The sequence below is a fragment of the Ambystoma mexicanum genome, chromosome 5p (genome assembly GCF_040938575.1).
Source record: "Ambystoma mexicanum isolate Mex_15411 chromosome 5p, UKY_AmexF1_1, whole genome shotgun sequence".
Taxonomy (NCBI): domain Eukaryota; kingdom Metazoa; phylum Chordata; class Amphibia; order Caudata; family Ambystomatidae; genus Ambystoma; species Ambystoma mexicanum.
The window spans coordinates 273,210,949-273,237,490 of record NC_090930.1 but is presented as its reverse complement, the minus strand read 5'-3'; the positions used below and the strand labels follow the sequence as shown (position 1 = coordinate 273,237,490).

The 26,542-nt window shown below is 44.9% G+C and overlaps 1 protein-coding gene across 1 annotated transcript in view; it reads right to left on the bottom strand.

Moving 5' to 3' along the window:
* The window catches only part of NKAP (NFKB activating protein), a 420,242-nt gene that overhangs the window by 216,429 nt on the left and 177,271 nt on the right, over positions 1-26,542 (bottom strand). The window contains exon 5 of the mRNA XM_069612688.1: positions 9,267-9,315. Coding sequence (XP_069468789.1) covers positions 9,267-9,315 — 49 coding nt within the window. The remainder of the gene's footprint in view (positions 1-9,266; positions 9,316-26,542) is intronic.

Below are 26,542 nucleotides of genomic sequence, written 5' to 3'. Positions count from 1 at the left end.
CAGTCATCAGTATCTTCTGTAGTCTGATTGTTGATGAACTGATATACTTGCAGAGATCTACAAGAAAAATACAAAAGGCCCACAAAATGGACGTCCATTGTTACAATGCTGTTTTATACATCTATTGTTTAAGTCCAATGTGGACTTTCCCGTACTTAACATCATGGCTTTCTCTCTCTCTACGTTGGGAACTCTTACTGAATGTCGGTCTATATTGCCCTTCACTATGTACTTATATGCAACAGCAATTAATAATATATGTCCATATGTCATTGCCTCAACTGTCATGGCCCCTATTACCATTACAAACAGGATGGCACCTTGGTGCCTTCTTTCATCATGGTCTCTCTACATGGAACACTCCAGCGAGAGTGATGGCCCAATGCTGGATGGGTCTGCACCGCATTGTGCACATAAACGTCCCGCGCGGAGGGAAAGAGCTTACCTTAGTTTGTAATCCACCAGCTTGATCATCCGCTTCACTCTGGGTGCCCATACGAATGCCCGTTGTTTGGTAAAATATATACCAAAGCTTGAAGGACTCAGAGCCACTAAGTTATGGACATAGAAACAGAATTATTGCACTGTTGCGGCTAAAGGTCTAATGTATCCTATGTTGGACTGTGTGTAACTATGTACCGTCATACTGGCTTTTATGTGTGAAAGGGCAATTTTGCAGTAAAATACTTGTCATATCCCTTCTGCATGTATGGATCTGTATGTGCCCTCAGCATGGAAGGGAGGGCGGACTATCGTGCAGAGCCTAGCTGATCCTGTGAGCACTTCATCAGCAATGTGCTGGCTGATTAAGTACAATGTACCCCTGATGCAAAACTTACAAGTACTAAACAGGTCTATTGTACTGGTATACATTCTAGGGTAAGCCTCTATGGGCTGGCTCACTACTCTACACCCATCTACAGAACTGCGTAGGAGTTGCCTAGTGGATGGAACTTTGAATAAAACAGAATTCTACCTCTGCCTACGTGGGCTAGAGAATGGATACAGGTGGGCAGCTGGTGGGCTCCTTTTGTGTCACTCATGCATACTTGTTGGTACAGATGTTGGTCTCACTGTGGTTCCATGATGGATTATGTCAAAATCAGGTTATTTCATTCCTCTAAAATGTTTAGTCCTTGGTTGACTGTGTTTAGGCGATAAATCAATTTCTGTTCCATGTTTGTAAGATGAACGACCAAAGATCTTCATCCTGTTGGCCCATCTTGGTGTTATGTTCCACTAGGGGTTTGTCGCAGATTTTAATCCTGATGCACAATCTGTGTTCAGATATTTGTTGTTTTATGGGACGGATAGTCTTCCAACATATATCAAATTGCAGGGACACATGGTGATGTATATGGCATTCTTTATTTGACAACAGGTGTGGTGCCTGAGCTCCCACTTTATGTGCCCATGTTCAAACATGTGTTTGGTCTCAGTAAATCTACAGGCTACACATTTGTGGAGGATACTGTAGCGATCAGTAGGCTTCCTGTAAAGAGTTGTGTGGAGTCCTTCCGCTTCTTTAAAGATTTTTAAATCAAGAAAATTCACAAAGTCGAAACTACAGTCTATAGATAATTTGATGTTTGTATCGCATCTATTCAGCCATCTATGGAATTCAATAAGTGATTCTGCTGTTTCTCGACACACCATGAAGACATCTATATATCTTCTCCATGTAGTGATGTAGTTGCCAAACGGATTGGTTGCTATCGACACAAATATGTCCTCAAAGTTCGACATGTACAGGTTTTTCTATATCGGGGGTGGGGGGCAAACCCCTTTCTGTTTGTACATTTGGTTCTTAAACAGGAAAAAATATTCTGTCATGGCCAACCTCGCACATTCAAGAATAAAACGCTTTTGGGGACGGGGTGGGGGGGATGAGAGCGGGCAGGGGGGTATCTGGAGCTTTCCATTGGTCTAAAATCCGTGGGGAATGGAGGTGTATAATGCTTCAACATCCATGGTAACCAATATGCCCAATGGTGGTTCCATGGCAATATCTTGGATAACGTGGAGTCTTGACTACAAATGGTTTAAGGAAAGGAGTGTATATTGACAGGGGCTCCAACAGTGAAACAATAGCCGAGATAATCTGCCTCCCTGGTGGTTTATTTTTGTTTTTGTGCATTTCAGGAATGGTGTAAAACACTGCTATCTTAGGACACGGTCTCCGCAGAAAATGAAGTTCTTCTGTACAGACCCACCCCTCATTTGCAGCATTAGAAAGGCTCTCAATTTCATCTTGTAGACGTTTTGTCGGATCTCTGTCCAGTGTCTTATAGGAGGTTGGGTCACTTAACAGTCTTTCAAACTCTGTGTCATAGCCTTTTATATCAAGAATCACAATTCCTCCGCCGTTGTTCACAGATTTGTCTACTACATAGGTCTTTAAGACTTGTGCGTTCATTAAAGTTGAGATTGTCCTGTTTAGAGTTATGTTTCTTGATCGTATCTAATATTTGTCTAATGACAATATTTTCAAATGCCACCAGTTCAGGTGGACAGGTTTTAGTCTAATATTGCGAATAAATGTGCGTAACTCAATCTCACAGTTGAACGGGTCTGCCCTGGTCACCGGAACAAATGTGAGTCCTTTCGCCAATAAATCTGACTTGTTCAGTGTATATTTGGACAGGTTGATGATGGGTATTTTATCCTGCGTCAATGGTTAGAATACCACTGTCTCGTCTGCATTCTCGGTGCAAATTGAGGTGGTCTGTCGACTGCGGCCTTGTTGCCCTCACCTGAAAAAAATCTGTTGACCTATACTGTCTGAGGTCCCCTGTCCTTCCCTCTGCGTCTCCTGGGGTTTTGTCTGAATCACTTGATCACAAGGTGTTTGAGAATGTTACACATCTATTATGACGTTGATGGTTAAAGCTGGCATTTTGTTCAGTGTGGAACCAGTCTCATAAATATGGGTACGTTTTCTCTTCCTTATAGCTAGTTACATCCTTTTGTAACTTCTGAATTTTCCTGTCAAGATTTAGTTGTATAAATGTCACTCACACGGGAGTGTTCCATGTAGAGAAAACGAGAGTACGCTGAAAGAAGGCACTAAGGTGCCATCCCATTTGTACTGGAAATAGGGGCCATGGGAGTTGAGGCAATGACATTTGTACATATATTATTAATTGATGTTGCATATAGGTACATAGTGAAGGGCAACGTAGACCATCATTCAGTATCAGTCGCCGGGTCTGACATTTTTTCCATTGAACGTAGCAATGTGTTCGTCATTTGTAGATACAGAGGAAGTCTTCATCGATTAAGTAGCGGTGAGAGACTACACAAAAGAGGGCGAGTCAGCGTTCCCAACATGGAGAGAAAGAGAGAGCGAGAAAGTCACAATCACTGGTAAGTACACAAAAGTCCACATTGGACTTAAACAATAGATTTATAAAACAACAGCACTGTAATAATGGACGTCCATTGTGTGGGTCTTTCGTATTTTTCTTGTAGATTTCCACAAGTGTATCAGTTCATCAACAGTCAGACTACAGTAGATACCGATGACCGAGACAAACCGACAGCATGCAAGTAAGTCCGGTGAGGTTTGGGCTAGTCAGTTGAGGCACTTTACTGCACACACACGCATGCAGAAAAGGGATAGAACATTGATTGTTGCCTGTTCTACATCTTGATGCCAACAGATGGGTTCTCTTTCAAGTAATACAGTCACCTGAACATGAGAAAGCAATTTCTGGAATCCCGGGTCTACTGCTTAACTTTTATGGTAGGTCCAGGTTCCATATACATACATGTGATATAAGCACAGTGAGATTTATTTGAGTGGAGAATTGACAAGGGGGGACAGAATTTGAATGGCAACAGTAGCTTTTGTTATTTTTCGTAAATAGCCATAAATACAGAAGGGTGGAAGGAGTGGGGCAAACTGAAGCACCCACCATTGTCCTGAAGAATGCTGGAGCCATCAGAGATCAATAGTTAAAAGGCTTGCTTAGTCCGGCTGAAACATGTGTCGACGACGATTGGGTTGTGTAGCAAGAGAGACTATTGGGGAAACGGGGCGAATGGGAATATGCTAATTGTTTTGTTATTGTGAAGCCTAAATTCAAAGGGCTGGTATATATTGTTTGTATTGATTTTTAGTGTGAATGTGGTTACAAATGGGTACGCCTGATCAACTTGGAATGCATGTAGCTGTGGAAATAAACTGAAAAATATGCATTGAAATGAAGATGTTTTCAACGTTTTGATATTGCTAAATGTCAATGAATTTTGAGTAAAAATAAACAATTAATTTTGTATAACATATGTTAATGTTAGTGCACCGTCACCAACGGATTGGCACTCAGGCGAATCTGCAAGCTAGGAGGTGGGGATGGCCTAGTGGGTGAAGCGGGCGTAGGAAAGTGAGAAGGTGGTGTCCTGTTGGCAGCTTTAGTCCCATTTTCACTATGCGCTGAGCTTGGGTGTGAATATAGGAGTGACGCGAGTCTTCGTGTTCTGTTGTTGCGATTTATGTGTTGATTGTTTGTTGTTTAGGTGTGGTGAAGTGCGTGCGGTTTGCTGTGAGAGAAGTGGTTGTGTGGGTTTTTGTGTGAGTCAAGTATGTAGAAATGTGAGGTTTTGGTTAGTGGTTTAAATGTCTCTTAATCCTTGTAGTTTTTTCGGGTTGTTTATTGGTTGTTTATTTGTGCGCGGTATGTTGGTATATTCATTCTCTTTCCTTTACTGATTTTTTAGTTTCTACGGCGATGGCGTGGCTGGTTCCCACCTAAATTATTTGAGCTTAGTACATCCGGTTGGGTGAGCATTATCTCTACATGGATAGTGGTTTTGTATTATCATTCCCCCGCTCCTTCTCATCTATTTACTGTCGGTGGTCCCTTTGGAAGATCTAAACTTAATCTTCCCTTTTGTGACCGTCTAGTTTCTACGATGATGGTATGGCTGGTTCCCAGCTAAGTTATTGAGCATAGTGCACCCGTTTGGTCTTGCATTATACATATGGTTATAATTTAAAATAATCAGTTCTGTCCATCACTTAAGGTCTTAGTTTAACATTACTGAATAACACATCAATTGAAAAGTCTCCTGCCACCACACCATGGAAGAAACACCTAAATTGGAATTTTTTTAAAGGTAAAGACTGGACAAAGTTTCTGCGCCTCCACCAATCGACCCTCATCCAAGCACTTCTGCCTGAGTTAGGGTTGGTGAGCATTATTTGCAAAGGATATTGGGAAAACATAAGAAATTGTTATGGTATTATCACTGGTTCCCGAGGTACTTTAAATGACAAAATAAAAGTGGATGCACTGTTCCTACATAGAGAATATCTCTGATACAAGTAAAAATGAAGTACTTTGGTTGTAATGGATTTAAAACTTAATTCCATATAAATAAATAAATATACTGAAAACTCTGAAAATAAAGAAACTTAATAGGAGTTGATTCAGATCTCAAGTATTGTTCCATTTGACAAAATCCTGAGAGTTTAAATTAAACCTGAAGTTTGGAGAAACTACAAAGATACCTAAAGGGAATTCTTTGACCTGGATGTGAGGCAGTTCTTTTTATATTTTAAATTGGTGAAATTACCAATACTGTAGAGACTTCATCGAAAAAACGCCCCGACTCCCTGAGAACTAAAGAATAGATCTGCTGTGTATGATGCCTGTAAAATACAATCGCGTAATTTGTATATCCCCAGAAATGTCAACTGAGAGGAAAATGCTATTGTTGCCAATCTTTATAACGAATAATGTTAGGGCAGGGATGGAAATTACGATTGGATAAGCAGGAGCTAGGCATTGTCCTAGGTGTCCAGCATTTGCCAGAGACCAGTAGCTACGACTGGGGAGCAAGGTGCTAGTTCAAAGCGTTCCGCAAATCTTACCTTCCACATAAGATGCAAACATAATTTCGTACATTTGGGCCCATTATGTTTTAAATGTTGTATAGATGTGTCCTAATGTTTATTTATATACTGTCCCAAACACACACAGTTACATTCACATGGGTATGTTTGTTGAGGACCCAGAATTAGCTCCTGGTAGATGTTGGAATCAAGCTAACCAGGCTCTTCTAGACAACACGCAGGAGATAAATACCTCCAAGCTCCCCTCAATTGTAAAGCCTGTTAGGACTATAAAAGAAACATTATGGTCGTTATATAATCCACAAACAAATATGATTTGTTATACATTAGACAAATATCTAGATTGAACCATTAAAAGAATGTATTATTGAAATTAATGTATTGTCTTTTGTGTAATTGTAGTACATGTGCTATATTTGTTTGGCATTATGTGAAGGTCTAGCAACAAATAATGTTATTTACTTACTTGTAAACCTATACAAGAGCTAGCTTGTGGGAAACAGCATTCGGTGGGTTTTCTGACCTTCAAGTCAAAATTGCAGAGCTGAAGAAGCAATGATTCACAAACATGAATGAAGGATTTCACATTTAGGCTTCCAGGAGGTGGGAAAATTAAGAGGGGAAGAAGCAGACCTCAACCTGTGCAACATTTAAATCCTCATCATATTACTCTATTTCGGCCTGTTCAGACCATAAAAGACAGATTCAGCAAAATAACATCATAAAACATTAGAATCAATAAATACAAGTTGACAAATAAAAATCAGACATACATTTAGCAAAATACAAATGTGTAAAAATCATCATATTTACAGTTTGGTGAGTGACTCCCTGAATCCCCTGTTGAATTACTCAATGCTTGGTGAATACAAGTCATGATTAAAATGTAATGCAAGCTAGACAAATGAATAAAATATCAATTTGCAGTACATCATCAAAATTAGAAACCTTAACCAAATTACCATAAAACACGCTTCAGTGTCTCAATGTATATTCCACCAATGGTACTACTAGGAAAATTTAAGGAGCTACAGACCTCAGCATCCTCCTACAGTCCATCAACACATAATGCCCCATACTGTGGGTGGCCAATTGATTCTCGCCCGCCAGACTCAAAAAAGGGCATCATTGACTCTTCTCGTGCAGTATTGGATCAAGAGGTTTCAAATATTTTCTTCTGATGTCCGAATACTTATGACAGAAGAAATTAAAGTGGACTACGCTTTCAACAATATTCGGGCATTCGGGAGAGCTGTCCGAGTTCCATTTATTACACAGGCTTGTAAGCAGGAGGGTGCCTATGCGTACTTTCATGTGGATTTAGGCTGCATCGCATCCAAATACTGTTCAAAACCATGGTTTCTCTTTAGAAGCGAATAGCTGTGGAGGCTATTTCAATGTGCTAGTTTAACAGAAATGTCCCTTTCCCATCATCAAGCATATGCAAATTTCAAGTTCGCTTGACGTTAGTGGGGACTGATTCTGTGTTGTGCCAAGAATTATCCCAACCCATCATGGTTAATTAATTCTTTATGGCCACAAACCAAGCAAGGTTCAAGCCACCAGCATGGGATAGTGGATCATTGATTGCCTACCTAAAAACTTACCAAGGTTGGGATTTGCCCCGATACAGGCTCAAAGATAAACCAGTTTTGCGCAGCAGATATATCCAAAGCTTTGGATGTTGTAATCCAAGAAAACTGCAATATTGGATACATTCACTAGTAATCCCAGGATGGATTTTAGAAAAGTTTGCTCAGCAACCTGCAGTTTACCAGTGTTGCTCATGCCCCACAGCTCCGTTCCATATAATGCAGCCTGCCTTGCTTGGCCCTTATAAAAACGTTCATGGTGACACTCACTGGCCCGCTCGGTGTTCCTGTACAAATCTAGAAAAAGCTCCACAGTAGCCGTATCGACAGCTGTGTCATCCCAGTTCTCTCCTCGGTCAAAAACGCTCGGAGTCCACATAGATGCTTCACTATCCATGGACAAACAAGTTAGCGCCATTGTCTTGGCCTCCGCATTGACCACTAAACTCATCAATGCTATAAAGCCTTTTCTAACCAAGGACAACTGCCTCTCTATTGCCAGAGCCACCATAGGAGCCAAATTGGACTACTGCAATGCCATACTAGCTGGTACATCTAAATGAAATCTAGATAAACTCCAAACCACCCAAAACAACACTCTTAGAGCAGCTCTTAGTATACCCAAAAGAGAACACATTACACAAGCAAGAAAATCGGCCCACTGGCTCCCAGTCAAAGACTATCAATTTCAAAATTCTCTCCACCACCCACAAATGCATTAATCTCTCTGCACCCTCATACCTATCAGACACACTATCCAGAACACTATCAACAAGGCCCATCAGACGAGGATACACCAACCAACTTACAGTGCCCAGAATTAACAGGGCCAAGGCAGGAGGAATAGGCTTCCCACATCTTGCCCCCAAGCTATGCAACGCGCTCCCTACCGACCTCCGAGCCGAAACGTCTCTCCATGCCTTCCGTAAAAACCTAAAAACTGCCCTCTTCAACTAAGTATCCACTCCTGCTCACCCACCTTCTGCACCTCCACGTCCCACAACTTGGATTGCCTTGCCAGTATGCTAATTATTATGGTATGTATTTGTATGCTACTAGGCTAGGTCACTCCACCGTAACAAGCGCATCATCTCCATTGCGCCTACTGTATGTTGTATGTTGTATATAACTAAGCTTTGAGTAGCCACTGTAACCAGCGCCACAATGCTTGCGGGCTGCTGTGCGCTTAACAAATGTGAATAAATAATAACCCAGTTAATTTGAGTGCAGCATGCTCGGTTATGTCAACCCAGGTACAATTGGCTTTTACTCTCACCGCTAGATAATCGTAGCAGGAGACTTGGTCAATAGGCCCATCTTTCAGTACGATCACAAGTCTAGGGGTTTTCTTTGCTCTATGCCTACTAAAGGCCATTAGTTTTGTTTTCTCAGTGTTTATAGCCAGACCATTGCACACGCAGAATTCTTCAAATATATTTAACTGCTTACGAAGGCCGATAGGAGTTAATGAGAGCAAAACAGCATCATCGGCAAACAAGAGTCCGAATGTTCTCATCCGCCAAGGTAGGGACATCTGGATGTGATTCTATTGCAGTTTATAAAACGCCCCAGATGGCGCACACACACTGCTACAGCCAATCTAAATGTAGCAGCACACGGACCAGACTGGGGCCATGTCCGGGGGAAGTAATTTAGAATTACACTCCTTTGTGCAGCAACCAGGCCACTTTCTCTCTGGTGCATATCTGATGGAAGACATTTGGGGCCTGATTCATGGAATGTTTTCCTATGGGTTGGCGACATTATAAAACTCTTCCATGAATCAGGCCCTTGGAGTTTTTTTAGGTTTAACTTACTTTCTGTGTTTTTTCTTCCTTTTCTTGGTTTTCTTTTTTTCATCTTCATCTGCAAACAAAACGCATATACACTTGTAAATCGAAATGTCCTTATTATGTCAATCTCCACAATATTACATAAGAAATGCATATTATAATCACCAATCTATATTATAAAAAAAAAATTGGTATCTTGGAGAACGGGAACCAAAGGAATGACATGCAAGTAATTTAGAAGGCAAAAACATAACTAAACATTGGTCATCTTCTTAGATGTTGGGTATGGGTAATGATATTGTAGGTAGAGGTCTAAGCCCTTTGCTCTGAGAAGCAACCTTCCTAAACCTAGGCAAACTAATTTCCCTTTTAGCATTCCAGGCTTGCCTAGTGGACGCAGTCAAGACCAACACTTATACCATGCCATGAACGAGTATATTGAGTACATACCATTCCCGGAGACCCCACTTCATACATCCCAATACCCTTGGAACAATGCCCAATGTAAAATGTGCACACACTACTACAGCCACCCCCCACTCCAAATGGATCCGCCCCTTGCCCCTCCACTACTGTGGCATTTTCCACCGACAACGTTGTCTGAAGAAAGGATTGAAATCCACAACCCCGAGTCCTCTTTCTGTCTTGAAACTAATAATGGACATTGCACGCCTGGTTACGGCAGCTGAAAATCACTCTTTTCTTGTTCGATCCCTGTGACTCTTAAACATGCTCTGGTGATCCTCTACAGCTCTTCTACAGACTAGCTGATCCTAGTGTTCCCAGAGTCTGTCGAGCCAGAATTGGTGGACAAGCTTTCTCTGTCTCTGCGGCACACCTATGGAATAAACTTCCACTGGACATGTGCAATATCACCAATCGGCGCCAATTAAAACCCTTTATGTTTAATTGAATTTCAGTTGCTGGTCTACCTTGCTACTTTGTCATAAGTCGATCCCCTATTACCACCATGTTGCTTAAGGGGGTAAGTGCGCTCTATATATTAGCATAACATAACATACATTCAAATACCCATGGAACAATGTCCAACTTACGATGTGCACACATTACTACAGCTTCCCCCCCCCAGCACCCCCTGGCTCCAAATGGATCTGCCCCTCCTCCTCCACTACAAAATCATCATAAAATATTCCAGTTCCATGTCACAGCATCATGTCAAATCCCTCAGCCATCTCTCCGAAATCGGGGCCACTGGGCAGGACCAGAGCATCACACATCTCTTGGCAAACAGCATACATAAAGCTAGCAACTTTCAAGCACCCTTGGAAACACCCGCATCTACCCAAACATGCAACACAAAACCTTTCGGGGGGCACCACCTGATCAATCGTTCTGACCTGTAATTTCTGTCACCTGTTGCCAAAACTTAAACAAAGAGCATGTCCAGAGAACATGGATAAACAACCTGCCCCTTCCAGCCCACATCTGCTCTCTTGTCGAACTTTGCCTGAACCACTGGAGAGAGGTAGGCATGGTGACAAATTTTATATTGCATACGTTTGAATCTAGAATTAGTCGCCACTTTCTAAGTATGCATGCCATAATGTAGCCCCAATGTCGTCGCCCACACCCAAGGCCCACTCTGCTCGACATGGAAGAACCACTTTAGGAGCAGAGCTAAAGGTCCTTTGATAAACTGTGGAAACCACTCTTTTCGAGTTGGCCGAGTTAACCAAATATGTCGGCAGCAGAAATACTTGTGGCTCCTGTGGGAAGCATAGCGACCATGAACAAAAAGCTGCTCGGAGCCAAAAATAGTGAAAGGCTAGTCCAAAAGGTCCTTCCAATTTGGTCTCAACCTGCAGGGCACAAACATACCATCTATGTAAAAATCAAACATGTTGACTCCCGAACGCGACCACGGCTTCCTAATCATCTCATCACATGTCAGAGCCAAACACTGGCTCAGCATCTCTTACATACAGTATCACATCATTAGCGTGTAATGAAATGAGATACCCAACTCCTCTCAGCACCAACCCTCACTGTCAATGTAACATTCGTAGACTAACTGCAAGCAGCTCCATCACTATCGCAAATAAGAGTGGGGACAAGGGACAACCCTGTCGCGAACCCCGCCCCAGTGTGAACGAAGCTGAATACTTGTCGAAGAGACCAATCCTAGCCTTGACTCCCGTGTATAGAATATATTTTTTTTAATAACAGATTTTGTTTGTTCTTCAAGACAACCTGTAACAAATTCCATACATTCATACAACTAAGGCATAGAGACCAGTTTTGTCAATAATTGGAACACAATATTTGGTACGGGACAATGCCTGGGATGCCTCCAAGTTTTGCAGTAGTACAATGGGCATTATGCAGCAGGGTCATACAAAGTGTCTTTGATCATCACATGGATTGTTCCCATTTCTGCCAAATTTTACTGACCTTCCCAGGGCAGCCTCTGGCTGTGTAGACGCGATGTTCCATCGCTATACAAGCGACCACGTCTGCCACCCACTGGGCATATTGAGGGGTGATCTCTGATCCCCATAGTTGTGCAATGTTTCTTTTGGCCAGTCCTGTGGTTGTTGAAAGCAAGAGTTTTTCAAGGCATGTCATTTCTCCCTCCTCCTCAATCCCTAGTAGCAATAGCTTTGGCTCCATTTGGATCGTCCGTCCCAGTGCCTGCGTCAATCTGTCACTGCATTTTTGCCAAAAATATTGTCTGCGCGGGCATTGCCACAAGATGTGAAAGAACGTGCCCTCTTCTTGTTTACAGCGCAGACAGTTGACATGTGTGATCCTGCCCCAGCCATACAGTGTTGTTCTTGGGTAATATATTCTATGTAGCACTTTCAGTTGGATTAGTCGGATTCTGGCCGATATTGCCGTCTCTCTGGGGTACATTAAGGCCATTGTCCATTCCTCTGGTAGCAGCGGACCAACGTCTCTCTCCCATTTTGCTTTAAAATTACATAGTTCTTTTCGTGGCAAAGGAAGAGATTACATTGTACATAGTTGATGTAGTCTTACTGTCCATCACTATGTTTCTCTCAATCAGTGTACATTCTGGGAGGTCAGCGAGACTTGACATGTGTTTGGTGAGTGCATGGGACAGATGTGTAGGATGGTAGTATTCAGTGGGTGGAAGGTTATACGTGGCTGATAGTTCAGTGAATGGTATGATTACACCGTCCTTCATCACCTGCTGGATCAGGTTTATCCCTGCAGTTTCCCAAGCTCGCCATCTGGGTAGTTTGTGGAGTTCTGGGAGACAGGCATTGTTCCAGAGGGGTTGTATCGGAGTGATTTTGTTCTCCCATCCTATGTGTTTCGATCCAAATATAGGACGTGTGGGCAGTTATTGTGCGGGGGGGCAGTTTACCACCTTATACAGGGTTTCGATTGGAGGTTCGCCATGCCTCGCCGCCATTTCTGCTCGTATATGCAGCGATTCTGAATTGCCGTGTAGTATGTCATTTACAGCCGCCATTTGGTTTGCCCAATATTATATTTGCATGTGTGGGAGCCCAATCCCTCCCTCCCATATGGATCGTTGAAGTGTGGGGAGCGATATCCTTGGGTGTTTCCAAAGCCCCCCCGTAGCCCCACCCCTAAGAGTAGTTTCCGTATTGTCTCGTCTATTTTGCGGAATTCAGTTGTGGGGATATGTAAGGGGGCGTTCTGTAGGATATATAAGAAACGGGGTAGGGCTAGCATTTTAAAGAGTGCCGCTCTTCCTAGTAGGGTCAGCGGCAGTGTCACCTAGTGATTTACGTCTTGTGTGAAGCGTTTCATGATTGGGTATAAAGTTATCAGTCACATAATCCTCTAGTCTATTCGTTATTGTGATCCCGAGGTATCGGAAGTGTTTCTTCTCTACTCTGTAGGGGGATCCTTCAGGAGGTACACAGTCTATTCCTTTAACCGGGAACAGTATTGATTTGTTCCAGTTCACTCTCAAGCCACGGAAACTGCCATACTGTAACAGTATTCTTGTGACTTTGGGGCAGGAGATCGCTGGGTCACCCAGATAAATCAGTAGATCGGAATAGAGCAAGATTCTGTCTTCCCAGGATGGGCCCCATCGGAACCCTGACACGTCTGTGCATTCCTCAGCATTATAGCAAGGGGCTCTATAATTAGGGCGAACAGCATCGCAGATAGTGGGCATCCCTGTCTGGTGCCCTTCCCCAATCGGAAACTACATGAGGGCCAGCCGTTCACTCTCACTTATGCTGTGGGGCCATTGTAGAGGAGTTGGACCCATTGTATGAAATGTTCCCCGAAACTTATTTTCCTCACGATTGCCCACAGCGCCTCCCAGTGCACTGAATCATAGGCTTTCTAGAAATCGATAGCCACTAGCGTCAGTGATTGTTGCAGGGTAGGCGCTCTCTCCAGCGCTAGGTGTAATCTACGGATGTTCATCCTTGTGGAACGTTGCGGCATAAAGCCACATTGGTCCGGGTAGATCAAAGAAGAGATTACTTTTTTAAGTCTGTTGGCGAGTACTTCCGCCAGTATCTTAGCCTCGCTATTTATCAGGGATATGGCCTATGGGAGCTGCATTCGTCCGGGGGCTTGCCCTCTTTTGGTATTACAATTATGGTGGCCTTGCGTAGGTCTGGCGGGAGTATTCCTTCCTTTCTCGAAGATTCAAACATATTAAGCAGGTGCAGTACAATATTTTCCCGGTTTAATTTTTTCCAAATGTCTATCGGAAAGGCATTCGGGCCTGGGGTTCTGCCTGATTGGAGTTGGGAGATGGCATCAGATATCTCTTCTTCCGAGATATTGCCTTCACGTATGTCGGCCTGTTCGGTAGTTAGTGAGGGGAGAGCAACTTCATCTAATAGCGTACTTACGCTCGGGGCATTTGGGGAGCTATAAAGCTCCTCATAGTAGGCAGCAAAGCGTTCAGCTATTTCGCCATCGGTTGTGGCTAGTTCTGCGTTTACAGTTTTAATTTGTCTGACTTGCTGATGTCCCTCATCTCGTTTTTCCAGCCAGGCTAGCAGTTTACCTGCTTTCTCACCTGTTTCGTACAAACTTGCCCTCATGGTTTGTGTGCCTTTTTTGCACAGTCTAATGACAGATTGTGTAGTTTTTTCTGTGCCAGTATCAGTGCTCTATTCGACTCCAGTGTATTGTTATCTATATGTTGTGTTTCCCTGCGAGCTACTTTTGTTTCTGCTTCTACTAATCTTTCCCGGTATGCTCTTTTAAGTGCGGCTGTCCATGCAAGATTTCTCCGATGAGCACTGGTTTATAGGCTTCCCATAGTATTCCAGGGTCGTCTACAGTGCCTGTGTTCAGTTCAAAGTAGGTGGATGTAGTATTTTCTATTCTTTCCAACAGGTCTGGGTATCCTAGGTAATAATTATTAAGTCGCCATGTGGACAGGGGCGTGGTCTTTCGGTCTCAAGTTCCATCATTAGGGGAGTGGTCAGAGATGCCACAAGGGAGTAGGGATGTGCTTCATGCCTTATGGATATTGTGGGCTGGTAGAAAGAGGCAATCTATTCTGGACAGTGAGGCATGCATGGCGGAGTGGTAGGAGTATTCCTGTATATCCCCATGCAGATCGTGCCATAAGTCTCTCAAGCCTAGTGCTGAGGCAAAGGTCGCCAGCCTGGTATTGGCAACCAGGATGGGTGTGATTTCTGCGAGTAGTGTGGATAAGAGTGCCGGTGGGGAGTACACCGCCATGATCGCTAGGGTTTAGTTCCACAGTGTGGTTTGTACTTGTACATAACTTCCCCCTGTATTGTGCGTTATCTTGGATATCTTTAATTGTAGCCTTTTGTGGATTAGGATCAGGACTCCCCTGGCTCCCATAGAGAAGCCTGCATGCACTGCAGTGCGATAATCAGATCTTTTGAAGAGATTGCATATTGTCCCAGCTAGGTGAGTTTCTGTTAGGAGTACTATGTCCGGTGTGTGCCCGTTTATGTATTGGAGCACCAGACGTCTTTTGATACCGGACCATAGTACGTTGACATTCCATGTCAAAAATGTCAAGTTATTGCATTCGGCAGCGCCATTGGCTATATGGATTTTGTAGGTTATTAGTGTGCATTGCTTGGGCGGTCTGTTTTACGGGTGTCATCATTTGCACTGTCACTAATGTGCTCGTGTACGGTGTGGTCTCAGTACCTTTGCGTGAACAACTATAAACAAAGAACTCATCACCAACTCCCCCTCCCTATACTTCGTCCCCAATTGAAGCATCTGTCACCCTGTTCTAGATTTACAAAAGTAATTCACATTCATCTCTCAGCTCTCATACATGTTGGTATGTAACTGCTAAATTACTAACAGTGGGGGTTACGCGGTCTGGGCCGCCAGTTATACAGTTATCGGGTTCACAGTTTGTCTGTTGCTTACGTGTTGTCGGGGCATAATGCCGATGTTTTAGTGCGCGGTGTTGTCGGAAGGTGCCACCCTTTCCATCCCAATCATTGTCCGATTGGTTGCGCTTGCGGCTTCTGAGCGCCCGCAACAGGAGGTGCTCTCTCTCTCATGTCTCGGTCGGTTCCTGCTATTACCTTGCCTGTTTGTTCTCCAATCGCCCTCCAGATGGTTTTCTGACCAGTTCCATGCTTCGGCTGGGTCTGTGAAATGCACGGTCGTTCCGTTGAAGTAGATTTTCAGTTGTGCTGGGAATAGGAGTCCATATTTTATGTTGAGGGTTTGCAGGCGTTCTCAGTGGGGCGAAGGATTGCCTTGCTTTTTGCACCTCTCCGGTAAAATCCGGGGAAAAGGCTATATTGGAGCCGTTGAATGTTAACTGAGCCCTTGGTTCTGGCCATTTGGAATATTGCGTCCCGGTCTCTATAATTGAGGAGTTTCGCTATTACTGTGCGGGGCGGGGGGAGCACCCCAAATTTGTCTGCCAGTCAGCATCCGATGGGCCCATTCAATTGAAAAGAAGTTTGGTAAGGTCTTGGGGGTGAAGAGGTCTGAGAGCCATTGTTCTAAGAACAGTTCCATGTTTGCACCTTCCGCTTTTTCAGGCAGGCCTAAGATCTGGATGTTGTTCTGTCTTGCTCTGCCTTCTCCCTCTTCCACCCTTTCTTCCAGGGCCTTGAGGCGAGCTAGTGCTCCCCTCATCTGCTGGTTCAGGGTCCTTAGGTTGTCTTCCGTTTCAGATATCGTCCTTCTGCTTCTCTCGTGCGGGCTGTGAGCTTTTGCAGGTCATGACGTAGTAGCGACACCTCTGTGCTGATGCCGTCCATTTTCTTTTCCATGGAGGTCCTTAAGATCACAATGGCGTTCATAACATCTTTCAGCTAAATGTTTTCCTGTTTCTGGTGTTTCGCCAGTTTTGGGCTGCTCTTGTGGGAGGGTTTGTGTAGGGGTCGTGTACTGTTCCATTTTTCTCTGCATTGTCGCAGTTTTCGCTCTATCCTTCTCCATAGCGCACGGTAGTTGGTGGTTTGTGGAGGGGGGCAGCTCCACTCAGCCACGACTTATCAGGTACATTTTTATCTCTGGGGCGCGTGTGCTGGTTGCCCCTTCTTTGTGGGGGGGGTACTCAAATGCCACAGGTGTTCCCAGGTCAGTGTGGAGGTTAGGTGGTCGTGGGACCTTGTTATGGGGAAACTGGGAGATGTTATCGCCCGTCGGTTGTTGGGTGGGCTATGTCGTGTGTTAGGGGGTTACCACCTCTTTTGGTGATTCTGGTGTTATGCACTGCATGCTCCTCTGGTTTCTGTGTTGTGATCTGGGAACTGTTTTCCAGATCTTTTGCAGGCTCACTAGATTGTCCGTTGCAGCAGTATGCACTTGGGTGTCCCCGTTTTGGCCCTGGGCTATAGAGTCATTCTCAGGATGATCTATGGTGCACTCACCGAGTGCCAGCTTTCAGTTGCGCTGTGTGCGACTGATCCTCTTCTCCCCAGGCCCACTGGGCAGCCCAGTCACTGCTTTGCGTGTTATATGCTTGTGCCTGCTGCCAGGTCCTCCTCACTCCAAACAATGCACCTCAGCTGTTGTGGGTTAGGTTAGCTTTCCCCAGTGCTATGTTGTGTCTGCCGCAGGCGGGAGCTCCCTGCGTGCAGGATTGAGGATGGTTGTGCCTCGCTGTGTGTGTTTGGCCGTGATCGTTCAGGGAGTGTCACGGCCACAAGTTTGTGTGGGACCCTCACTCCTCCTGGGGCGGCCGCATCTCAGCCGGCTCCAGACTGCTGCTGTTGTTGTTGTCACGAGGGGCCAGGGCGCGGAGCACCTTGGTCGTCAGAGCCTCCCGCCTGGCTGCTGCAGCACTCACGCTGGGGCCTTCGGGTATGCCGCAGCTGTGAGAGCGCCAGCTGGGCCGGGGTGTGTATTCATCGCTGCTCGCTGGTACTCGGCAGCGTCCACTGGCAGATCTCTCCCTCCGCGGCACGGGACCGCCGACGGCGGGCTCCGCCTACTTCTACCGATGCAGTCTGCTCCGGCGTGCGAGTTTGGCTCCGTCTGGGGGCGATCCTCAGGTTCGGCTCCTGCACCTGGTCTCCTCTATATCCTTAGCAGTTCATGCAGGGTTTTAGAGGGGCAATCTCCCTCAGGCTCGGTCCATGCTTCGCGGTCTCCCCCAATGTGCCGCTCCGGCGGCCATCTTGCCTGGCTGTCGCGGTGCGCCGCCTCCGAATTCCACAGCCGATTGTGTCCGGATGGTGCTGCGGTTCAGCTCAGCAATGCAGCGGTATAGTCCACGGAGGTTCCGCTACGTGTGGATGTGGTTTTATGCTTTGTAGTGCTCAATTAGCAGAATATTTTCAGGATTTGGCTGGCGGCCTCGGGAGCTGAGGAATCTCGTGCTCGCTGGCCCACTGTGTCCCTTGTCTAGAACTTTTAACACACTTCAGGAAGCACTCCAGGATTCCAACTTGCTTGAGAACCAAGAACAAAAAATCCCACGCCACTGATCCTTTCTCCATATCCAACAATATTCCAATAGTCTACACAAAAGGGTCTATTTGGGCGAGAATCTCAAACAAAACAGTCTTCGTAGGTTGAGCGCCATAGACAGCCCCGGGACGATGCTCGATTGATCTGGATGCAGGAAGGGAGGTAATCTGTCAGCAAGTATTTTTGAGAAAATCTTGGTGTCCATATTTATAAGGGAAACTGGCCTATAGGAGGCACAATTGACCCGGTCCTTCCCTGGTTTTAATATGAAGAAGATAATCCCCCCTGGGAAGTAAACACTCAACCTGCAATGCTTTCTCAACACTTAGAGCAAATAGAGGGCTACAATGGAGACATTCTTGTTTTAAAACTACGAATTGATCCGATCTGAACCAGGTACCTCGGAGGTCCTGAACCGCTTTCAAAATGTCAATCTCAATAGGGGCCTCAAACGCTTCCCTTGCCCTTGCATTCAGCACTGCCAAAGGGACCTGGTCTAGAAACTGGTGCATGACATCCCAATCGGCCCTCTCCCTAGTGGCATACAACCCTTCATAAACATTGTACTTAGTCTCTTGCAAAAGAAGAATGTCAATTTTTGTTCGACAAAATTCTCTGTACACTAGCGATCTCTTGGTCCGCCGATTTGTTCTTTTTTCAAGTAGCCATACCATATTTCAGTTTGTTCGATATTCTGCACAAGCCCTTTCCTCATCACTTCCCCTTGCCTGCGTTTCCCTCCCTCCCCCCATGTGGTGGCTTTCGATCGGGTTCAGTTGATAGCACTGTCCCAGAATCGAACCACGAGTGGGGACCGTTACCTCATGGTTCCTTACAAAAATAAAATCATCATATAAATAAAAGAGCCCCCACTAACCCTTCTTTGGAATCGCCATGCAGTTTCAAGTCGGACATCGGTCTCTGTAACCTTTCCACAATCAATATCTATATTCATCATTAACGAGCAACAGTTAAGTTAAAGTACCATGCTTGTCAGGGATTAGTTGTCCCTGTCAGGTGAGATGTTGCCTCTGCGATATTTCCTCGAACCCTTCACCTTTCTTTCTCCGTGGGCCTTGGATACGCCATTCTCTCCCATCTTTTGTGGATTCATTTCGATCTTCTTCGTGTCCTTGTGACCCCAGTAAGTCCGATATGCATGTCTTGATGTCTTGATGTCTTTCTCTGAGTTCAATCTAATCTTTGTGCCTTCATGTTCAAATGAGAGGGAGAAGGGGTATCCCCATCTATAGCGGGTGTCCCGTTCTTTCAGCCACTTTGTGAGAGGGACAGATTCTCATGAGAGATAAGGTCAAGGAGGAGAAATCTTGGTATATCATTATTTGTGCTCCCCCTAAGGTGATGGTGCCTCCATTCCTCGCTCTCTCCAACACTCTGGCTTTATCTTGGTACCAGTGGAACTGCACAAGGACTGATCTTGGGCCTCCAGGCGGGCCTCCTGCTCTATGGATGTGTTCCGTTTTGGGTTTGTCAATGGCTTCATCTGCTACTAGCAGTTTGATGATGGTGTGGAGCGTTGATTTTAGGTCCGTCTCCCCTTCTTGTTCTGGAATCCCAAAAATGCGCAAATTGTTTCTTCTCTCCCGATTTTCCAAATCATCAATCTTAAGTTTGAACTCCTCCTCTCTCTGCTCCAAATCCGATATTCTGTGGGCCAGGTGTGTTTCTAAGGTGTCTATTGAGGCTTGATTGTTCTCCACTCCTTCGACCCTGTCTTCAATGTTATCCCGCTGTTGCCTGAGTTTGTCAATTTTGCCGCCTATGTTAGCTCCCATATTTTTATTTCTATCAATAACGCTGCTATATCCCCTTTCGCGGCAGCAGTTTCTGCACTCAAGCTTGGTGTTGATGCCATCCTGGGGTCGGCAGAGTGAGGAATTGTTGGGTTGTATGCGTAAATGGCAAGCTTCTGTTGTGCATTCATACACCTGGTTTAACCCTTTCAGTACCCCCTTCGGAGTTTTGGGTTGTAGGGGGTACTACCACCAAGGAGGTATGTGAGGAGGCATACGCCCCTGGTATGGGGGCCCAACCCTCGGTCCTGGTGGTGTTTGTCGAGTTGTTGACACCAAGGTGGTGTCTCCTGTCCCTCGTTAGGTGGTGGTTTCTCGTGGGGAGCGCTTCAATGAGGGGCGCACAGGTGCTTTAAGACAACTATGTACTCTTTTTGGGTTGTAAATGGTTGGCGGTTCACTTCGTGATTTATTTCTTTTCTATTCCATTTAGGGGGCTAGTGGCCCATATCCCTTCTTGGTCCTTCTCTGTCGTGCTCCCCTATCATTGACAGCCCTGTGGTGTGCGCCCCGGGTTTGTTGGTACTGGTCACTGGGGTGCGGGGGGGAGGTTTCAGGTAATGGTCTTCTGTTATGTTTTCCCTCCTCTCCCCTTGTTTTCTGGAATCTCCAGGCAGCGAGAGTTGCACTATCATTTTTCGCTTTGCTCGGGGTTCATATTGCAGGCGTGGTTCCCTTCTGTTCCGTATCCCAGTATGGCAGGGGAGTTTGTGGTACGTCTGTTACGTTTCCTCCCCCCCTCGTTGTATGCTTCGGGGTTCCCCGTGTGTGTGGCAGCTGTTCTATGTTTGGGCATAGGGCCAGTCGTGCAGTGCAGTGCAACGTACGTTGTGCTATTCTTATGGGAGTCGGAGGCGGCAACTGGCCCAAGGTTGTATGGGATCAGCGGGGGCCGTTATGATGTGATTTACAGGGCTGACGTACCTTTCTGAACGTGCGTCCTACGTAGGCTGCTTCAACCGGCGCTCGCGTTCGGGTCTGCAGGCTCCGTGGGGAGGTGGTCTTCTCCCTAGAGGAGCGCCGCCACAGGGGTGTAGTCTCATGGACTCTGCACTCGTGCTGCTCCGTCACCTCTTGGGAGGGACGCCGGGTGCCTTTCGTTGGTGCCTCTGCGTGGTCTGGGGATCGAGTGGCAGAGGCCGCGAGTCGCTCTGTTCCGAGGCTAAGCGTCACTCACCATGTAGCCACGGCGTAGTGCGCGAGCCGTTGCTAGTTGGGGACTGTCCAACTTCGGTCAGCACTAGTGTCGCTGATAGTTTGTTCAATGTTTGTCGTTATGCCTCGTCCCGGATTTCCTGAGAGTTCTATGTATCTCGATGTGAAGTTCCATTCGTCTCTGGTTCCATTGAGATTTGCATGGAGCCGGCGTGTATTACGCAGCTGGGCAGTGAATCGAGCACAGTGGCATTTCTCTGCGATTCCTCGTACGATTTTTTTTGGGTTTTTTCTCATTTCGGGCTGGGTATCATCCCCTCACATATTCCGTCGATTGTACTTGAGGGGGGAGCCTGTAGTGGGGGCTCAATCCACTTTTCCAGGACCTTAGGTCGGAGCTCACTCAGAGGAGTTGAGCATCTGTGCACCCCCTGGTGGCCAACCGCAGATCGTTTTCTAAAAGTGAACTGAGAAAAGCCTTTCTGAAAGAGCGAGAGAGGCACCAATCCCAAATTATATCTCTCGTTGCATTGCAGATCTTGCTTGCCGCCATTTTTTTTTTTTGCATTCAATGGAATCACTGGATACCTTAAAGTGAATTTCAGACTGCAACCATTTCCAAGGTCTTTTTAATTGAATTTAGAGACAGGCTTACATGGAGGATCAGAAGGACACAAACGTGGTAAAGGCATGTTCTTACTGTGAAGTTTATTTAAAGTACAATATAGACCATCTCTACCTGTAATTATGGGGTGTTCGTCAGTCGGGATGAATGTCCAAAAACAAATCTGTCCTCTGTCCCAATCTAAGCTATCTGACCCTACCTCTATTAAAACTAAGGTCAGCAGAATGACTCCCTTCTCCTGGTGCTCATGGTTTGTCACACGTTTATTCTCACTCCTCTTACTCCTTTCAATAAGCCATATGCAAATAGTCTCTTGCCATCCACTGTAACAAGTTTTAGAGTTCTTTTAAGGGACTGACACTTATTTTTCCTTGTCGGCTTGAGTCTATTTAGGTTCCCTTTCTCCCTTTTGTAGGGTTCCTGAATCTCTGTTATACTCTTCTCTCTTTTATAGTAGTTCAAGTTCCAATTAAAATTCCCCTATTCCCAGCGGCAGTTTCATATACGAGTTTGGGCTTCCTGGCTTGGCAGGTTTGTTCTCCACAAATGTCTTTGTGCTCTCTTTCTCATCTTCGAGATACAAGTGGGCCTTCCCTTTTTCCCACCAAAGTGATAAGTCTCCAACTTCATTTCTTTCCCACTTAATGTTTCTTATCTCATTCAAACAGTTCTGTTTCACTGGATTATTTCCAATAGTTTTCTCATTTGTACTGTGACGAGTTGTGCTTACTTTTAATACGCCCAGCTTGGTTTGCCGCTATGCCCATTCCCTGTTTAACCTTCTGAGTTTTGGGGCAGCATCGGCGCCAACTGCAGAACCTTGGATTCTCTTTCCTTCTCGTCCCTGCTCCGCAGCTTGCTCTCTGCGGAGTCTCCTTCCTGGATGTGCTGCTCTCGTCTGTGGGTTGTCACGGGAATCGTGACTTGGGCTGGGAGCTGCTTGCTCTCTTGGAAGGTCTCGGTGCTATTGTACAGGCAGACTGCCCATCACTTTGGTTCCGTGTTGACACACCACAGCTCTTCTTTCTCTGCCTTACATGGCTTTCTTCTGCTCTCATACAGCGGTTGCTCAGCGTTTGGTTCCACGCCGCTACGGCTCTGTCGCACATCGGCTCTGTGTTCTCCCAGAGCCCAGCCTTCCTCTGTTTCGTTACGCAAAGGGAACTTTCTCTACAGCTCTCGGCCTCCTCACTTTCACTGTTCAGTCTTGCATCCCTTTTCGGCCTCCTTGTTGCAGTCCACTGGAGACTTGAATTTACAGGGTTATCTTGATGAGTTTGATAACAGTTTGGTATATTGTATAAGTCCATATAAGCTTTCACTTGGAGGCCATCAGGGAGTTCCTCACTGGAACGAGACGCATTGTCCCTAAAGTGGTAAGGGGGTAGTCTCTCCTGGTGAGGTCCCACTTGCCTTGGCTCCTAGGGAGGGGTGTTGCAGAGCAGGCTCACCTCCCTAGCCTCAAAGGGGGGTACTCCCCCTTGGGAAGAAGGGATGAATTCCCTCAATTCGTCACACTTATGAGTGCTGAAGACAGACCGAAAACCAAACAAGAAATTGCCACATAAAAGCAAAAAGGCCCGATTTAGATATGACTTTAAAGCTTGAAATCACACATTTCTCCAAATGTTGCCTCATTACGTATGCGAGGTCATGCACAAAAATGCAAAGAAGATGGAACTATGTAAAAGACAATGCCCAGGCTATGTGTTTGTCACATACCAGAGAATTGAGCAGGTTTAAAGACATATATTCAGAGTTTCAGAACCTAATTAGAGGATTTCGCCACAAGTGCTTACTTTCCTGGATCCCAGTATAGAACCAAAATCTAATTATGTATTACAAGCCTATCATTTGTTTCAAATGACCTTAGTTTGCATAGGTTTCATTTTAACTAAAATAATGTGAAATGTAATAGAGAAAAACATCATTTAAAATCCCATCGTATTCTGCATTACATGTAATTCACTTTGAATCACACTGTATATTGCTCAACTCAAAATGGAAAATGCCTGGACAAGTAACTAGGTTCACCTGACCTAAAGAATGGGTTACAGTTCGCTGCAACTTCCACTTGTTAAAAGAAAGTTCCAACACAGAGAAGATATTAGTCTCTTCTTCCTTAATCAGGTTCTCAGTTCCTCAAAAGCAACATTGATTTTCTCAGTCAGGATGATTTGCCACTTTCAAAGAAACACAACTTCTCTGGAACAGTCTTGCAGTTCCCCAAACTCCACAACACAAACCTGTCTCTTTCCAAACCACTTAGTAGCACTCCAACTTCCACTTGGTCTGCTTCCCTGCCAGACATCATTTCCAAGTGTTAGCCATCCGGTTTTACCACCCGGCCCAAACCTCATTTCACTACTACAAGTGCTTTTGTGGTCAATGTAAATTGATATGAAATTACAACAGCTTAGCAGCATTCAACAAATTGTAGCTTTAAAACTTTCAACAACTTTTCAGGGAAACCAAGGGTCACATTGATGCTCTTTAACACTTTTCTGCAAATGATGGTGCTTCCCTCTCCTTCTGGATACCTTTCTCCAAAAGGGCTACCTTTTTGCCACTGTCCACACTTCACACGCCACCACAGACAGACAGCGCTAGGTACTCTACCTGCCTCTCCCCTGGTTTTGTCAATGTGTGTCTTTCCCACCTTGTATCAGATGTTGTATACAATATGGGCAACACGTTTCACAGTTCATTAATCTTGCATTAACCCCTTTCTGCTGTTGTTAACAATGGTTGGATTGTGCTTGCCTTAGTTTCTTTTGATTGGGCAATGTTTGTTCCAGTTAACTCTTACAGGTTGAGCCCCACTGATCTCAGAGTTGTACTGTAAAAATGACAGTAATTTGACAAAGACTGATATGCAAATGGTTATTTCCCACTTGTGAAAGGTACAGTGAGCAAAAGTGTGGCTGCAGACTCTCGAGAGGGTACCTTCCCAAAGAACAGGTCAATGGGCTGTGTTCGTTCTCGCAGAGGGGCGCCTATGGACTACTTTTTGTATGTTATTATATAATGTTGTAAACATTAGAAAAGATTATCACTGTTTGCATTGAAGTAACGCATACGTCTCTAAAAAAAACATTAACAAATGTTAAGAGACCTGCAATTACCTTTGGAATAGGTTTGTGTCTTGTTCATTATATAGAATATCTTGACATGTCAATAGCTAATGCAGCATAGTCCGTGAGGACGTCTTATTTATCGCTACGTTATGAATTCTTTCTACAGTTAGCCCTTATTGATTGTACATGACGTTTTGGCATGTTTAATTGCCAAGTTACTATACAGCAATTATGTAGTTGAGTTTTGCCATCTAGACGTTATAAGGACGATATCAAGCTCTGTGAATGGTCGGAGTTAAGGAGACAGACAAGGGTGTTTGGTTGTCCAAATGCTTATATTTGAATAAAAGGGGTTGGAAAAGATGCCTCCCTACCCCCAACTCCGAGGGGTTTCCCTGCCTCAACAAAACTAACTAATGAGACAGTCGTCGTCGTCAGGATGCCAAAAATAACGTTCACCGTCCTGTGTCAAAATTGCAGATTGCACAGCAGGAAACATGCCAGAGACATTGGCTAAAAGGTGTTGTGAAGCCAATAGTCTCAGGAGGGAGAGAGGCTCCTTAATTGTCTAGGCCGGACCGAAGATATCTTCAACGAAGAAGGGTGTGGGTCAGGAAAGAATCCAGAAGTCATAGAAGCACTGCAGCACGTGAAGGGAAGAACACAGAAGCCGGCGAGTGTTACCGAGCTTTCTGATCCCTTGCACGAACACTGCAAGGCAACTGTATCAAGTAAGAATCACTTGCATATGAGAAAAAGCGATGTGAAACTGATTGTTTATCGTCAGACAAAGGAAAGTCTGAAAAGTAATACTTGTGTAAAGCAAACATTTATTTCACTTGCGTGAGAGAAAGATGCAGTACAACCCTTTAATTGCATAATAAACTGGCTGAAATAAGAAGGAGTTGTTGCGTGTGCCTAAAAATGATTCTGAGATGAAGGGTAATCTCTGAATCAATTATAACACAGTTGAACATCATATAACACTAAAGTAAGTACAGAAAGAGCAAGCATTTCCCAAGTCAAGAGGGAACAAGTGTTAGTGCGGCCAGGAATGAAACAAGTCTCTCCCAAAGCCAAAGTGTGGTGCAAGAAAAACATTGCCCAAGCCAAGAGTGTACACGCATTGCCTACAGCCAAGAGAAACTGGCAACAAGGTTCGATACAATTACCCTGTTTGGCAGAATACAAACATGTAAAGACCAGGGAAAAGGGAAGCTGGCTGCTTGTGCTTGTTCTCTAAAAGCTGATGCAACCTACATTGCCAAAGCCAATAGGAGAAAAACAGGAGTATAGCCTAAGGGCAATTTTGGGTTGTTGCTGTTGCAGATAGACAAGAATGGAAAAGATGCTGCCCTTCTGGAAAGTGAATGTTCATATCAAGAGTGCCTTGCTTCTTTAAAGGTGTTGAAGTACACTAAAGTGAATCTTGTCATATCCGAAACATTGGTTCAAGTCACAAAGATTCAAAGTACTGAAGCTGTGATGGTGTTTTTGGTTGTGAGTAGATTTGAAACTTCAGTAGCACAATTGGAGGTGGAAAAGTATGGGGAAAACGAGTAGACCCTCATGGTAAAATGTTGCAGAAGTTAAGCTGAGCTGAGAGTTGCTCAGGTGGAAGTAGACGTGAAGTCATCCTGACAAAGAAACCGATTCCAAATGTTATCAAGAGGTTGTGTTGTTTCAGTAACCTTATTGGAAGCTGTGTCTATTTGAGCCTAACAAAGAACTGTGTTTCTTCTTTGACATAAGTTGTGGCAAAGC